General features: G+C 37.1%; 1 protein-coding gene across 9 annotated transcripts in view; it reads left to right on the top strand.

Annotated features, from left to right (window-relative positions):
• The window catches only part of PPP3CB (protein phosphatase 3 catalytic subunit beta), a 46,443-nt gene continuing 31,111 nt past the window's right edge, over positions 1 to 15,332 (top strand). For 5 of the 9 annotated variants that reach the window (XR_008966062.1, XR_008966063.1, XM_057377043.1 and 2 more), the window contains exons 1-4: positions 4 to 187; positions 10,733 to 10,933; positions 12,950 to 13,074; positions 15,109 to 15,220. Coding sequence is in view for 7 of the 9 variants with exons in the window: in XM_057377043.1 (XP_057233026.1) it covers positions 118 to 187; positions 10,733 to 10,933; positions 12,950 to 13,074; positions 15,109 to 15,220 (508 nt within the window). In the remaining 2 variants the exon portion in view is untranslated. Of the gene's footprint in view, positions 188 to 10,732; positions 10,934 to 12,949; positions 13,075 to 15,108; positions 15,221 to 15,332 lie in introns of all 9 variants that reach the window. The other 4 variants (XM_057377037.1, XM_057377038.1, XM_057377042.1 and 1 more) reach the window with 3 other exon arrangements.

A 15,332-nucleotide genomic window follows, 5' to 3' on the forward strand; every position in this document is an offset into this window, starting at 1 on the left:
CCGGCGCCTGTAGCCGCCCCCGCCCGCCCCGCCGCGCCCCGCCAGCCGCCGGCGGAGGGGCGGACGAAGGCGCTGCCGCGCCCAGCAGCCGCCGCCGGAGCCCGGCAGCGCCCAGCGATGTCCGCCAAAGAGGGGAACAAGGTGCTGCTGCTGACGCCCCACGCCACCAGCGAACGTGCCGTCAAGGGTGAGCGTCCCGCTGTCCCACAGAGGGAACATGGCTGCGCGGCCATGAGGGGCCGTGACCCTCGCCTGAGTGCCTGGGGCCGCCCGCGGGCGGAGGGGCGGCTCGGCCGTGGGGAGTGATGCCCCCCGTGYGCGGGCCGGGCTGCCCTGCCCGCAGGTGGGGACGGAAGCGCAGCCCGGCACCGTGGGGAAGCGTGGGATGCCCGCACGGGCGTGGGAGTACCGGGGGTCGGCTCTGGAGTGGTGGCGGGGAGGGACCGAGCGGGACGCGGGCGGGCCCGTGAGGGCTTCGGGGCCGCGGGTGGGAGCGGTGGCCGAGGCCTGCGGGCCTGGCGCGTCCCGCCCGGATGCTCTGCCCGGAGCGTGTGCCGGGCTGGCCGGGGTCACCGCCGCGCCCCGACCCCTCCGCTCCCCCGCTCTGCGCAGGGGAGAGCCCTGTAATTGCAGGCGCTGACAGCGCCGGGGAAGAGCGAGTGGGAAGGTGCTGCCGCCCGTTCTATTGGCTGCTGTCCTCAGGTTCCAGTTCTGACGGAGAAAATTCACCTTGATCTATTTCTTTGTGGCCCTMCTTGTTAATCTCGTGGGGAGGCGTGAAAAGTCAAACGTTTACTTCTCGGGATAAAAAGTAAAGCATTTTAAAATAGATAGATCTGTTTAAAATAGGATGCTCTAGTGACCAAAATGCTGTAAAATGTTAAGTTCTTTCCTCTGAACCCTATGAAGCGTGTCACTTTAGTTTTTGTGAGAAGAATGCTTTGCAACCGGAGTATCCAAATTATGTATTTGTTAGACCTAAATTCATAGTTAAATGTATAGCATAGGCAGTTCTTCAAAGAATTTCTAGGTTATGTTTATTCAAACTGCATATAATTTTATTTTAGTCCCAGTGGTTTTCATATTGAACTGTATGTGGTGGTGTCACTGTGGACGATTGCTGTAGCAGGCCTGGACTTTTGGAAATCACGTGTGTACACAAGCAGTTTGCTGTTAAGATTGACATTCCTAAGAATGCAGGGTCTGACTGAGTTAGAAGGGATGCAGATCTGGTGATTTAACTTTTTATGTAACAGGGGTCCTTGAGAAATGGAAAGGATGTATTTGTCTTCAGCAGGTGTTAATTAAAGCCTTGGAATCCCATTGTATATTTTGGACATTGGCATGCTTTCTGGTAAACTGAAAAGCTTTACTCACAATAAGCTGTTACTCATTTTGAATTGCTTAAACTGTTCATCTGTTTGAACAAATTGCAAGGGTAAAAAAAATATTAAAACCAATCTATTGGAAACATGTACTCATTAGTGCTACTTTAATGTGTGGTGTTTAGACCTGCTGAATTTTTTTACCTTTACTGCAATTTGTGGTAATGAGTTAAATTCTTCTACATTAAGCAATGTAAAAGAATTAATAATAAGTGGTCAGATGCTTTACAATGCAGTGGAAAACCTGCTAATTTCCAGTCACTTTAAAATTCAGTTTGTTAAATGTGACCTGTGCATCTGGTTGTTTAAAATTGTAGTTAAGACTTGTTTCTAAGCAGAATTACTGAGTTTGCAGTATTTCTTTGAACCTGGATATGTAGGCTGCAGAACTATTGTAAAGGTAATCAGTCTTTGATGGCTTCATCTGATACAATCACAAGCAGTTCATATAGCAGCATTTTTCTGTACCTTCTGTTGACCTGTCCTGTCCGTCCTTATCATGCTGAATCATTGGCTTCTGGAGAAAGCCTGGCCAGTTGTTCCACGCTGTCTGTGCTATAGATACAAAGGACAGGGTGGTTTGGTTCCACCTCCCCCATTAGGTGCAGTGCAGCTAGAAATACTTTTTTTAGACAGTGACCCCAGAAGTGCAAGATTGTAGGCTCTATGAGTCCTAAGTGGGAGTATATATGGAATTTGTTGAAGCCATGCTAAAATGTAACAACTGTGTCCTATCCCTGTTCTCAAACAGATGTGTTGCCTCTTGCATACCAAGAAAGATTCACCATACCCTTTCCTGTTATACAATGAATAGGTCTCTTATAATGTCTCAGATTCTTGAGAAAAGCCACAGAGAAAAATGTAGCAATATTACCTGAYGTATCTGCATATTGGTCCACATTTCAGCTTTCATGTTCTCCATATATCTCTGTGTCTTTTTGGGAGAAYGTGTGAAGTCGGGACTTACAGCTTGCTGTTATTTGCATAGTTTATCTTGATTTTGTGTAAGTTTTATTTTCTTCTTGTGTATCACTGAAAGAGGAGGATAAAGAACAGAATCCACTAAGTTTCAGAGGACGTGAGAAATTGAGCTYTTTACCGCTTATAATACGTGTTAGCAGAAACGGGCAAGAGATGCTCACCCAAGAAGAAACAATTGAATTACTGTATCATCAGTAACTAATCTCTTCTGATAAGGTAGGATAATGATTAGGATGTGCCCCCCTTCATATTTTGACTTGTATGTTTAACACTTGAGGGTAAGTACAAACATCAAGAGAAGTATCTGAAAGGTAATCAGGTGTGTTATGTTCATATCAGATCGCTATATATGAAATAAACATAATGGCTTTGAATATGCAGTCTAGCTGTATTGGTCTAGCATATGTTTCCAAGTATGAATTGTCTTGGAAAAAGTTAATTGATTGCTTTCAAAGTGTATCAAAAGCTCAATTTTTCTTTTTACATGGCTTAGTGAAATTGCCCAAGTAACTTGTAATTACAGAGTTTCCTGTAAATTAATGGTTAGCTATGGAACTGAAATGTCTAAAATCAGCTTTTGCCATTTGGTTCCCAAAAGGTGTCTTGTGATGAGGCTTTTGTTGCTGCTGCTGCTTTTTTTTTTTAATAGGGTTGAACCTGTCGTTCTGGTTCACTGTTTTCTAAGGCACCTTCTCCATCTTTGAAGCATACTTAGTGTTTTACTGTCTTGAGGAACATAGCAGTTCCCCCTGTTATGTTCTGTCAAAATATTTTTTTTGCGGAGCTGCTCTTGATACTTAAATACTGTGTTTGGTTCTTTGGGCTTGCCTTTCTTGTTGGATGACAATTGACTGACTTCAGTCAGCTTACCTCTCCTTTTGGCGCATGTGACTTTCAAGCTTTAAATTTGTCAGTGTGTGTTTTTTACTGAAACAACTGTTTTACTACCTTGTAGTAAAGTACTTTTCACTGGTAGGGAGAAAGAATTGCTTGTAAGCTCGCACTGATAGAGTGGTCCCAGGCATGGCAGGGATGAGCCTTCATTGCCTTTTCTTTGAGAGCAAAGCATCAGGGCTTCTCTAACTCACTTGAGGGTAGGTACACCCCAAAGTTGTACTTGGGAGGGTTGTGTCCTCCCAGCATTACACTTTGTCCACTGCGGCTGTTGCTAGGCCTTGGGAAGCAATCCATGCGACCTTGTCTTGCTGACCTAAATGCTAAATTTGGAGATTGTGTCTGTTCTTCTGGAAATGGAAGGATGCAGYATTCCTTTGTTTTGGATAAAAGTCATGGCACAGTCTGATTCGCAGGCAATCCTTTTAGATATTGAGTGGAAGCATATTGAAACAACTCTTTAGAGAAACCTGAAGAGATATAACTCACATCCTTGAGCAGGCTCCTAAATTAAGGCTCTAACAGCTACTTTTGAACAATTATGTCCATGTAAGGAGAAAAATAAATCATTGCAGTATTTAAATTTATAATTCAGAGTCTGGTTTTAAAGAAAAGTAAAAGGCTAAAAGTTGACAGGCAGCATAAAGCTTGTTTTAAAAATATTGCAAGGCACTTACACTGCTGGCCAGAAATTATTCTAAGATGATCCAGAAAAGCAGCAGTATAAACAGAGTATTAAAAGGTTATAGTAAAAAGAAAGAAAAAAAAATCAGTTTTGTTTTGGAAGAAACACAGTGGAATGGAACTGAATTCTGACAAGTAAGTGTTTGACTAGTCTCTTTTTGTTTTAGGGGATGTTAGAGTGGATTAATCTTGAAATAACAACAAAACCCAAAAAAACCACCCAAAAATGGAAGCGTGCTTTAATTTCAGTAGGGCAGATTGGCAATTGAGGGTTGGGATGGTAAGGCCAGAACACAAAATCTGGCAACTATTTACATGTGTGTTTATTGTGTAAGGAACTAAGGACTCTTTTGCATATGAGTCAGTTCTTACTGCTGAATGGGACCRAAGGATTCTCTCATTGACATGTAAGTGGTTTCAAAACACATCAACAAAAGAAATGTTCCCAGAAGATATCCCAGGATCAGAAGATACCTGTCTGGTGGCTCTAAAGGAATTCTTTAGGGATTTTGGGTACAAAATTGTGGGTTTATTTTCCATAGCCTGTGGCGTAACTTATCTTCTGAGTATGACAGATGGAGTACAGCAGCATTTTTATTTGAATTCTGGATTGGACTGTACAACTGTAGATCAATAAGTTTAATTTAAACAGATTCATCGCACTTGTAAGAAAGAGTGAACTAACTATATCCCTGGGGAAATACAGTATTAAAGAGGAGTTGGTACAGTTTTCGTAGATCAAGAGAAACTGTTATGACGTTTTGAAGGAGTCAGTGAGCTTGTTGATCCAGGCAAAACTATTCATTAGGTTCCTTCACTGAAGTCTTTAAGCAAAAGAGGATATTTCCTCTTCTGGATCAAAATTGGTTAGGAGAGAAAGGATGTTAATAGGTAATAAACTCCTATGGTGGAGGGAGGTTAACATCTGTACTCTTTAAATGTGTTGACAAGTTCTTTAGTAAACAGAGTGAATTGCAAATAGTAACACTTATCCAGGATAGTGAACTTTCAGAGATGCTTAAGGAAGTTTTGGTTAGACTGAGTGTCTGGTAGAGAAGTTGTAGGAGATGCTGTTCAGATAAAAAAAGAGCAGACTCTACTAAGGACAAAAAATTCTAGCTTAGACGTAGAAGGCAGTGAAYTTGGGAAAGAAATATTAGCGTCTGTATGGATAATATTTGAAAATGTTATTGCAGTGGCAGTCAAATGGTCTGGTAAGAATTCAGGGAGTATTAGATGATCAGTTTAGAAAAAAGATTGCACCATCATGTCATTATATATATTTTGTGTTACATGTGCATCTTCAACAACAGCATGTAATTTTATTCCATCTTCCTGGTATTTTTGTTATCTAAAGATACGTTCAGAGGCACAGAGTGGCTTTTGGTAAGGTGTAATGACAAAGATGACAAGTCTCTGACTTAGAAAAGGAGTGGTTGAATAAGGGATAAAGTTAGATGGTTTTTACCTTATGAACGGTATTTAATGGTAAGGGTGAATAGGAAACACCTGTCATTTATGTCTCCCTGTGAAAAGGAGAAATGCAGTACCAAACAAAAGAGAAAGGGTGATTTTTTTTTTTTTTTATACAATGTGTAATTCATATTGTGCAATTTGTAGCAATAAGGTGCAGTGGAGGCAAAAATGGTGAAAGTATCTATTTAGGATCTGGACAAAACAGTGGAAAACAGTTCTAGCAGTGGTCTTAAGCATGAGGTCTAGATGAAACTCCAGGGAAAATCCTTAAACCACCTGTTTGGARAACAGAGTATGGGGAGGAAAAGATCTGTGCATCCATAATTGCCAGAAATGCATTTAAGCACTGAGTAATGTTTTGGCATAACACAAGTGGCAATTTTAATGGCAAGAGTATCTTTAAATACTTTTCAAACAAATAGTTGTATTTTCCCTGTGAGGAACTTCCAAAAATGTTACCCAAGTTAACTGAAAAATTCACAGACAGTATAAAAGATGAATGAGCGCACCATGACATACAAGATATATCCATTGTTTCATTTGAGATATAAAATTCTATGAAACTTTTAAGACTTCAAATACGTGATAAGTGAGGATGAAATAAATAGTACCTGCGGTGCTGCTGTAGGGTTTTCAAGGTTTCCAGGGCCGTTTTTCCTTGCTTCTAGAATGCTTGCTAATGTAGCGGGAACCTTGCATTCGTTAAACTTTGGGATAGTTTTTGCTATTTGCAAGAAACTGACTTTGCTGGATCTATGCTTTCTTGTATAGGGCAACCTGTGGGTTTTGTCAGCTGTTGATCTTATCTTTCTGATTCCAGTAGATGCAGCTATGTATTTGTGCTTATCGAGTATTTTCAAGGTTGCTGGTTCACAGACCATCTGTGATGTCTTTATGTTGTTTCTTTTCAAATCTGTTCTACCAAAGCAGAAGGATAACTGGATATATTCTGTCCTCATAGTAGTTATGGGTGCTGCATCTTTTCCTTCTGTAGAGATGTTGGCACAGGTGTGAAGACTCCAGGGACAGACTGAAAGATGTAGTAGGTGTTGGGCTTTGTGATTCTTCTGAGTGACAGTGCATAGACAGCAATGCATTTATAAAACCAAAAGACCTCAAAACATGAATAAATAACAGAAAAACCACAGACCAGTCTGCTATCACGGTAACAAACCTGCTGACAAAATGAAGGATTCTGGCCTTTCTATTCACAGAACACTGCGGTTGTATTGATATATGGTACGCTTGGTGGTGACAAACATTATATATACTGTTTCATGTATACTTATCACCAAAGCAACAAATTCCTTGCAAATAGAATGTCTGTGTTTAGTAACCTTAGCAATGTGAAGTGAGACTTTATGAAATCAAAAACATTTTTGAAACAGAAAATGCAATCTGGGATATTGAGCGGGTTTTAACAGCCAAAACGAAATTCGTGAAACTTGCCACGGATTCCTGGTGATAGAGGAAATGGCTGATTTTCTTTCACTGTTAGAGAAAAATAATTATTTAAGTTTTACAGTCATAAGAATAGAAACAATTTTGCTTGTGAAAGTACAGTACCTTTCACGGTTGATCCCTGATGCTTTTTCTTACATTAGTCTAGAGGCTTTGATTTCATCTTGTTTCATGAGCCTGTTCCAGCAGGGTGTCTTTTGATAAAAGCCAGATTTAACTGAGGTTATTACAATGGGCATGTATATCAGTGGGTTGAAATTTACAGTATCTTCATGTAAGTTTTTATTAGGAGCTACTGTTGTACTCAGTTACTAGGCAGTGTGAGATCTGCTTTGGGTCTGGAAGTAGCGTGTTTGTGTTAGTTGCCATATTGCACCTCTCAGCAGGGATATTGAGGTAAAGTGCCGCGCTAATGTAGTTTTTCTACTTAGAACTTCTTACTGCATACTGGGAGTTTATCCGTTTAGATTGGTGCTAACCTTTGAATCTCCACAGCATGCTTTATGGTAAGGTAACAGTGTACCCAGAGGTGTGTAGAAAGTCAGTGTAGAGCTAGGTTTAGCGGTTTTGCTTTCTGTATTTCTTAGTAGTACTTCAATATAAAGGAAAGGTGATTTTTTTTCTCTTGGTTAATGCATCTATAAATAGTAATAAAAACCCATCAAAATATTTTCATTTACAAATCCCAAAAAGCTATTTACTGGACCTTTTCCCCAGCACTACTGTTTATTTTTAGGATCAATATATTAAAATCATATCATCTGTATGTATTTCTAAAGTGAAATTGACTAATTTTGACTAGTAAGCAATGATTTGTTCTAGAAAATCTGGTCTGTTGTTGTAAATCATGATGTGTTACATTTGTTATTAACATCTATACTTTTACTAATAAGATATAGCCTGTTGTTTTGTACTGCAGTGTGAATTACTCTAGAGATTCATCTCTAGATACTTTTCTGTTGCTTAGCTTTGCTGGGAATGGAGAAGAGAATCCTTTAATGCCCAAYGCCATGTTATTTCCTTAGGGTAATTCCTCTTAATTACCATTCCGTTACAGTCCCGAGAGTGCAGGTTGTGCACAAAGACTTTGAAACATGGATTATATTTCTGTCTTGGAACACATCATGCTGAAATTCTTTTTCCGTAGGCTATAACATTCTATGACTGCTTCATCAAAGCTTTAATTAAACCCATTAGTTTGCAGAAATTGTCTACATGCTTCAAAAATCATCATCCTTAACCTATTATAAGAAGTTGTTTGTACTATTTTTCAAAGATATGCACTCTAATACAGTGCTAACTATTGCTGGAAGAAAAACTAAAGTATCARATGGAAAGAAACAGTTTTTCTAATAAGTATTTCTTTTTATTAACCAGGTGAATGACATCTTTAGCCATATTTTATTCTACCTTCTCTGAAAATTGTTCTTAAGAAATACTTCTTGAGCAATGGGAAAATACCTGTATTGTGTGAAAAGGATTTTGTTAAACTTTGAGGAACTAGTTGTAAGACTTCATTTTTTCATGAGGCAGATATAACTTTAGAGATGCTTGATTACTTCTCATACCACAGTTGTGGGTTTGGGGCATTATGGATAGTGAACCCCTGGATACAGAGTTTTAAATGTGAGTCTTCATAAGTATATTAATTCAAATAATTTGAAACAGATCTTGACACTGGAATAAAACTGGTTTTTTAGCTTCCCAGAAAATACAACTTGATAGACAAACTCAAAGCTGTGGTTTGTTAAAACAGACAGTTTTTGTGCTGATCATATCTGAAACACAGAGATCTAAGAACTTCATTAAGAGAAGAAAATTTCATTTAGCATGGACTTAGAACCCCTGAAATATCTGAACTGTCATTAGGAAGAAGTCTGTTTGAATTCTGYAGCCATTGATAGTCATAATAAGTCAGTGATGATTTGCCCTTAAGAGAATGAAGAACAGATGATCACCTCAACAGTCCATTCTCTGGAACACCCTGCRTCTACCCAAAAAAATCTCCAAAAAGAACAGAACAGTCATCTTTCACTTAATAATACTGGGAATAATACTAGGATTAATGAAGCACAATTCTTAGAAAACTGTGTCTTGGAGCTGACTGATACTGGTTCTGGGAAGGTGTGTGTGATCTCTAATGCATTGGAAGCAATTAAAGCAGGAGAAATCTTTGTGATTTGTCTGGTCTCTCTTAAAAGGATGAGCTCAACTTGGAATTGCTGGAGACAGTTGTGGGCCAACAAATGAATGTATTAAAAAAGTGGGACAAGAAAGAGCCTGAAACTGATTTATGTACACRTTGATATAAATTTCTAAATAATAACAAAAATAACATTAAGAGAATGTATTAAGTTCAGAAAAGTAGTGAATGTTAGAATTGATGATTACGTGGTCATAAATAAGTGCTTCTAAAAATTAGATAAAATAATTTTATTGGAATAATTAATGTCTCTTTTCAGAGACAGATTTATGTTTTTAAACAATTGTGCACGAAACAGAAGGGATTGTCTTTTGATATCTTAAATAAGTTAAGTTTATTAACATTTGGACTACACAGAATCTTAGCATTTCTGGGTGAAGCTTGAATTACTAATAGAGGAGACTGAAGGAAAGGCATGTAATTTTTCTTTTTTTRATCAAATATTTTATGTCCCCCCAAAAGTGGTGAATTCATTCTATACTATGTAAAGGCACATTTTTCAGCTTCTTTCTGCTTAGAAACTTTTGTAAGAGGAATAATAGACAATTCTCTAGTTTATTTTTTAAACTGATTTAATTTCAGTGAATATATGTATGTGATATATGTATCAGGTATTCTATTGATAGATTTTTATTATTCCATAAACCAGAAGAGTAGCAATGTGTTACTAGTAATCTAGAAATCAAATTATGTCAGTGAATGTTTCAGTATCTAAGTATTGATTTTGGAAGGTAAAAATTTAAATTAAGAGAGTAAGAAAATAAATATGAATAATCTGTCTGCAAGTGTGTTCATACTACTAGTTCTTACATTTGAATAGATGTGCTCCTCCYGTTTTTCTCTTTAGACATACAATGTCTAAATGGAGAGAAACAAAATGATTTTGCTTCTGTTTTAGTTCATTGTTTCAACAGTAGTATGCTTGAGGAGARGACAGGGTCAGATTAGTTCTATTTTCTGTGAGATCCTGCATGGGTGCCATGATATTGCTTAGTGGCAATGTTGAAGTGTCCTCCTTTTCCATGGCTCACACTCACATTTCACTTGTGCAGTAGCTGAACTGCTGCCCACTGCTAAATGCGCTGTCTGGGTTGTTGCTGAGCCTGCTTTGGTCCCCAACYGCTGCTTACTTTTATTTCTAGTCTTTTGAACAGTATTGTATCCTTTTCTTGCTAGCTTTGCACTTGTTTGGTGTTTTTTTTTGTTTGGTTGAGGGGTTTTGGTGTTTTTTTTCCCCTGAGGCTTGGATGATAGGACAATTTTTAATGCTTTTGCAAGTCTGAGTGGCTATTAAATGAATAAACCTGCATCACCAATACATTCTTCAGGGAATGGTGATAGAGAGAGATTATTTCCCTTTGCAAAGTCAATTTTGACTCTTCCAGATATTGTACATATTACTATGCCTTCTAACTCCATTTTATAGTTTCTACAACCGTGTGTAGATGTTTTAAAATGTTTATTTTTTAAAATACTTACACAGATAGCACTATTCTGTCCAGCTTTAAATGATGTTGTAAAACTGGTTGGTGGAAAGACATGTTCCCTACTTTGGATAGCAGCTATTCCATGATAGATCCATTCCTAGATGKACTATATTTTTAAAATAGCATTGTCGTGACTACTGTTTTTTCTTTTTAMATTTTAGCTGTCCCTTTTCCACCAACGCATCGTTTGACGTCTGAAGAAGTGTTTGACACAGATGGAAGGCCAAGGGTTGACATTTTGAAGAACCACTTGATAAAGGAAGGTCGAGTGGATGAAGAAATTGCACTTAGAATCATCAATGAGGGTGCTGCAATATTACGGAGGGAAAAAACKATGATAGAAGTTGAAGCTCCAATTACAGGTAATATTTCTARGTAATTTCACATATGATTAAATTTRAAAAAGCCCRATACTTTCAGTAGTATTAAATATCAGAATTTGTCTTAAAATTGCTAAAATAAAATTTCTGTAGTAGTCCGACTGAAGTATTCCTCCTAACTGTATTTGCTTAAYAGTCTGCACATTGTTTTGCAAAATGAAGGCATTAAACCGATTGGAAAAGCTAGTAGGATTGGTATTAAAATTGGAAAAAAAGAAGAAAGTAGTTAAATGCTGTTGCATATGAATTTGTAAYTAGTGCAATATTATAACTAGCAGTCCTGAACTCAGGAAAATCCTGAAATCTAAATACATGAAGAGAAGCTAATTATTGTGGTTTCAAGTAAGTACTGTGAACTGGGATTCTTAGTGAAAAAYACACCTTTATATTAATCTGTGAGCCTGGTGATTACATGTAAAACCATGATATTGTGAGAGTAGTGGTGCTGATAAAGATTGTTTCAGCATCTTTAAYATTGGGCCAGATACACTGAGATACAAAACTGACTTTTAGGGTTTTCTTTRATGTTTTCATAGTTTGAACAGTTCTGTTTCTGTTTGACTTGGTGAAAGGTRGAATTGGTGTCCTTTAATACTTCTATTTATAAACAATCTGGACTCGTAGAAAATAACATGTCTGTTATTTATGACAATGAAAAGTAGATTTGCTTTTTACATTCAAATTGTATTTTCTTTAATCTGAATGTGTTTTCTTCTAAGTGGACTTACATAAAATTAGTGTCTGAAAGCTGCTTTGAATGGATCAGCTTGTTRCTTGTTAGTATTTACATCAGTACATCATTATTATTGTTGACATTTAAAAAAAATAATTATTGAAATATGGAMACTACTGAAGTGCCTGACTGAGCTCAGAGTCTTTTGAAGTTCCAGATAAAGCTCAAAACTAAAGTTTATTTAGTGTTTTTATATTTCTGTTTATACAGGTAATTGATATAATGGCARCTTAAAAGGGAGGGAAGTTCTTTCAGTGTTTGAGTAGAAATCTTAAAGAAAGAGACACAAAAAAGTGCATATTCTATTTAGTCTCATATTTTGTAAGTTGTGATGGCAAATGGTCATTCCTAAGGGAATAACARCCTTCACAATGTGGTGTGCCACATCCAGTATTTCGTTCCAAAATTAGGACTTTTTTCCCCCAATACTTTACTGATAAACTTAAGAAGTCAGAAGATGCTGTTTGTCAGTTGATCAGTGACATTTTGCCTCAATCAAAGCCATGGTCTTCCAAATTACTGTTAATTGTTACCAATGGCACCTTATGCAGCTCCTAACTTCATTGAACTGGGAACTCCTGTGGGAAAGAGGAGATAGGACCAGTTGTCTTTCCTGTGCATTTTTAAATTACTTTTTTTAGAATTGTGGGATAATCTGGCTTTGCTGCACGCTGCTTAAAGACTTCCTATCTGCTGCTCTCTTTGGCACTTCTGCCTTCAGTTGCTGACTACAGGTCTTATCCTGTCTCATATTCTAAAAACATAAGAAAAATCCATTGTAGAAATAGTGAACATGGTTATTTGAAGGAGAAAAGTAACTGAATGAGGAGAAGATACGATGTTATTAAAAGCTATGTTAGTCTGACTCAGAAACAAAACACCTCCCTACTTTTTTCAAGTTCACATGGACTCAGCAAATTGTTGCAAAGCAGYAGTCATTCTCAAATTCATATACCAAGAAGAATTTACAGATACCTGAGGAGCTGGGGAGGACAGTAAGGAGCTGCTGACAGCTTTCAAGACCTCAGTGCATTAAATATGTTGGAAAAATACTCCCCAATCTCCTGGATTCAAATAGAGCTATCATCAGCATTGTCACAGGTTTTAATCAAAAGCAAAGGGGCAACCTTCAAAAATTTCTGTTACTCTTGCTTTATACCTGCCTTTCCTCTTAATTAGAAGTACTTGTGGCTGTTAACTATAATTTAATAACTTTTCTGTTAGTTTTTTTTTTAAATTAATTTGAACAAAATTTTTGCTTGCAGTGTGTGGTGATATTCATGGCCAGTTCTTTGATCTAATGAAGCTGTTTGAAGTGGGAGGATCACCTGCTAACACAAGATACCTCTTCCTCGGTGACTATGTAGACAGAGGTTATTTTAGTATAGAGGTAACTGAATACATTAATCTGTTTTGTCCTAAGTTTTTTATAAGCACACTTAGGTTTTCAAATGAAATTTTAGGTCTGCTTTAACATGTGAATGTGTTCTTCCTTGCTGTGCCTTCTCCTGTGACAAAGGCCTATTTACAGGAGGATGTTGACCAGTCATTCGAACTGTCCTGTTGAAATCGCCAGACTCACTCCTTTTTTCTCCTCTTTCTTTACCTAATTTTTTAAAAGTTGAATTCTATAGCATTATTGTACACAGTGCTGCTTCTTTGGTAATATGTCTGTATGTTTTCATAGAACAGGTGAGTCATGACTACAAGGTCTTATTTATTATTTGTAATGTTACTATTTGTTTAATATTGTTAGCTGCTTATTTTTATAAAATAAATTAATTTTACTTATATCATGTTTTTTAATAATGATTAACACTTTTCTTTACTAAAATTCATAGAGCAAATGCAGATATTCCCTAAGGATGACCTGTGTTTCTGCCATTAATTTTTCAGTTACTTTGAATTCAAATAATATTTAAATTTTCAGCATGTTCATTTAGTATGCAACATTTCAAAGATATTCACTTATCCACATAAATTAGTTTCAATGCATGGTTTCTAAGTTAACTGTTGTTCTGGAACCAGCCTGGGAAGTGACTCAGCTTGGGATCTCTTCATAGATACCAAATCTAATCTCTTCATAGATACCATTTGAAATAGTGTCACGGTGTATGTTCTTTCATTTCTTGTTAAAATGTTGCAGTTCTAATAACGTGGTCTATGTGTTGTGAAAGGTGTGCACAGTGCATTTTGGGGTTGTTAGAGATAGTGGACAAACAGAAGATGCAGAAAGAGTGGTTGCCTCAAGTCATCTTTAAGGATGAATTTCAATAGACATTCCCTCTTTACTAATTTGATCTTCTTGGACAGTTCTTGATGTTGACAAATAATGTAATTGTCCTTGAAAAAGTCATTTACATAGCAACTGTATGTTAATAAATCAAAACATGGTATGAAAGCTTTTCAACCATTACACTTAGAAACTAACTTCTGGACAATTATTTGTTTTGCATATTTTTACTAAGAAGATAAGAATTCACTAATTAGCTACACTTTGCAATATAAGTCTTTGATGTGTTTCTCAATGTTTGCAGTGTTTTTTTTAAGGAGTCCATTTGTTTTCTTTCTTCCTTCATGTACTCTGCTATTGTATGCAAAATAACTTTGAAGAGTGGTAGCTTCAGGGTTGATTAAGAACAACAATAATTACAACTTGTAGGTGAAGTCCAAAACTTGTGGAGTTTTGAGATTTCTGTGCTCAGTTAAAAATACAGGAATTAGATTAGAAATTTATTAAATACATATGGGGCATTCAGGACTGCTGGGTGGTAACAGACTCTAAACTGAAATAATTGTGCATTTTCTTAGCTGTGTCTTTTTGAGGGTTTGCTGCTGATGTTGCAGTAATAATGATAGATGGAAAATTACTGTAATTCTTTGATTTTGCTCCCTGGACACTGAAAAAAACCGCTTACCCAGTGTTTGGGGAAAGGATGATTTACTCTGTCCATTCTTAGTTTAAAGTGGTCTCCAAATGATGTAGCTAATCTTAAGGGAAATTATTTTTTCAGGTTGTTTTTTTTTTTTTTCTTCAGTCTCTCTTAATAAATGTCTGCTTTTCTTCTTATGCTGGTGTTTAGAATCACATATAAAATCAGATTTTAGGCACAAACACATACAGTATTTGTCCAGGTATGAAAGTGTTTTACAGCTTAATTCTGCTGAATTTATTACTGAGCATTCGGTAAATATAAATACTTTTTCAGCATTCTGTGTGGCTGTTATTAGGAAAAGTAATAAGAATTTTGTGTAACTCATGTGCAGAACTGGACTTGGAGAAGTAGTGCTGTGTTTTAAAATGGAAAATTAAGCATTACGTGCTTTTTGAARCTGTTAACGTACTTATTCGGTGTTTCTCAATAATTTTTTTAAAGTTCTTATAAACTAGTGTATTTTACTGGATATCCTGTTTTTTCAACAGTGTGTGCTGTACTTATGGGTCCTGAAAATTCTTTACCCAAGCACATTGTTTCTTTTGAGAGGCAACCATGAATGCAGACACCTAACAGAGTATTTTACCTTTAAGCAAGAATGTAAGTACTGTCTAAAAATGTAAAATTAACTTATTTCCAACCTGCTGATCTGTCATTGTGCTTGAGACRTGTTTGTCTCTTGGTTTAATTAAGGTCTTGCAAGCATCTAGAG

Source organism: Malurus melanocephalus, unplaced genomic scaffold (assembly GCF_030028575.1).
Source record: "Malurus melanocephalus ecotype Western Australia unplaced genomic scaffold, MMel_1.1 scaffold_299, whole genome shotgun sequence".
Classification (NCBI taxonomy): domain Eukaryota; kingdom Metazoa; phylum Chordata; class Aves; order Passeriformes; family Maluridae; genus Malurus; species Malurus melanocephalus.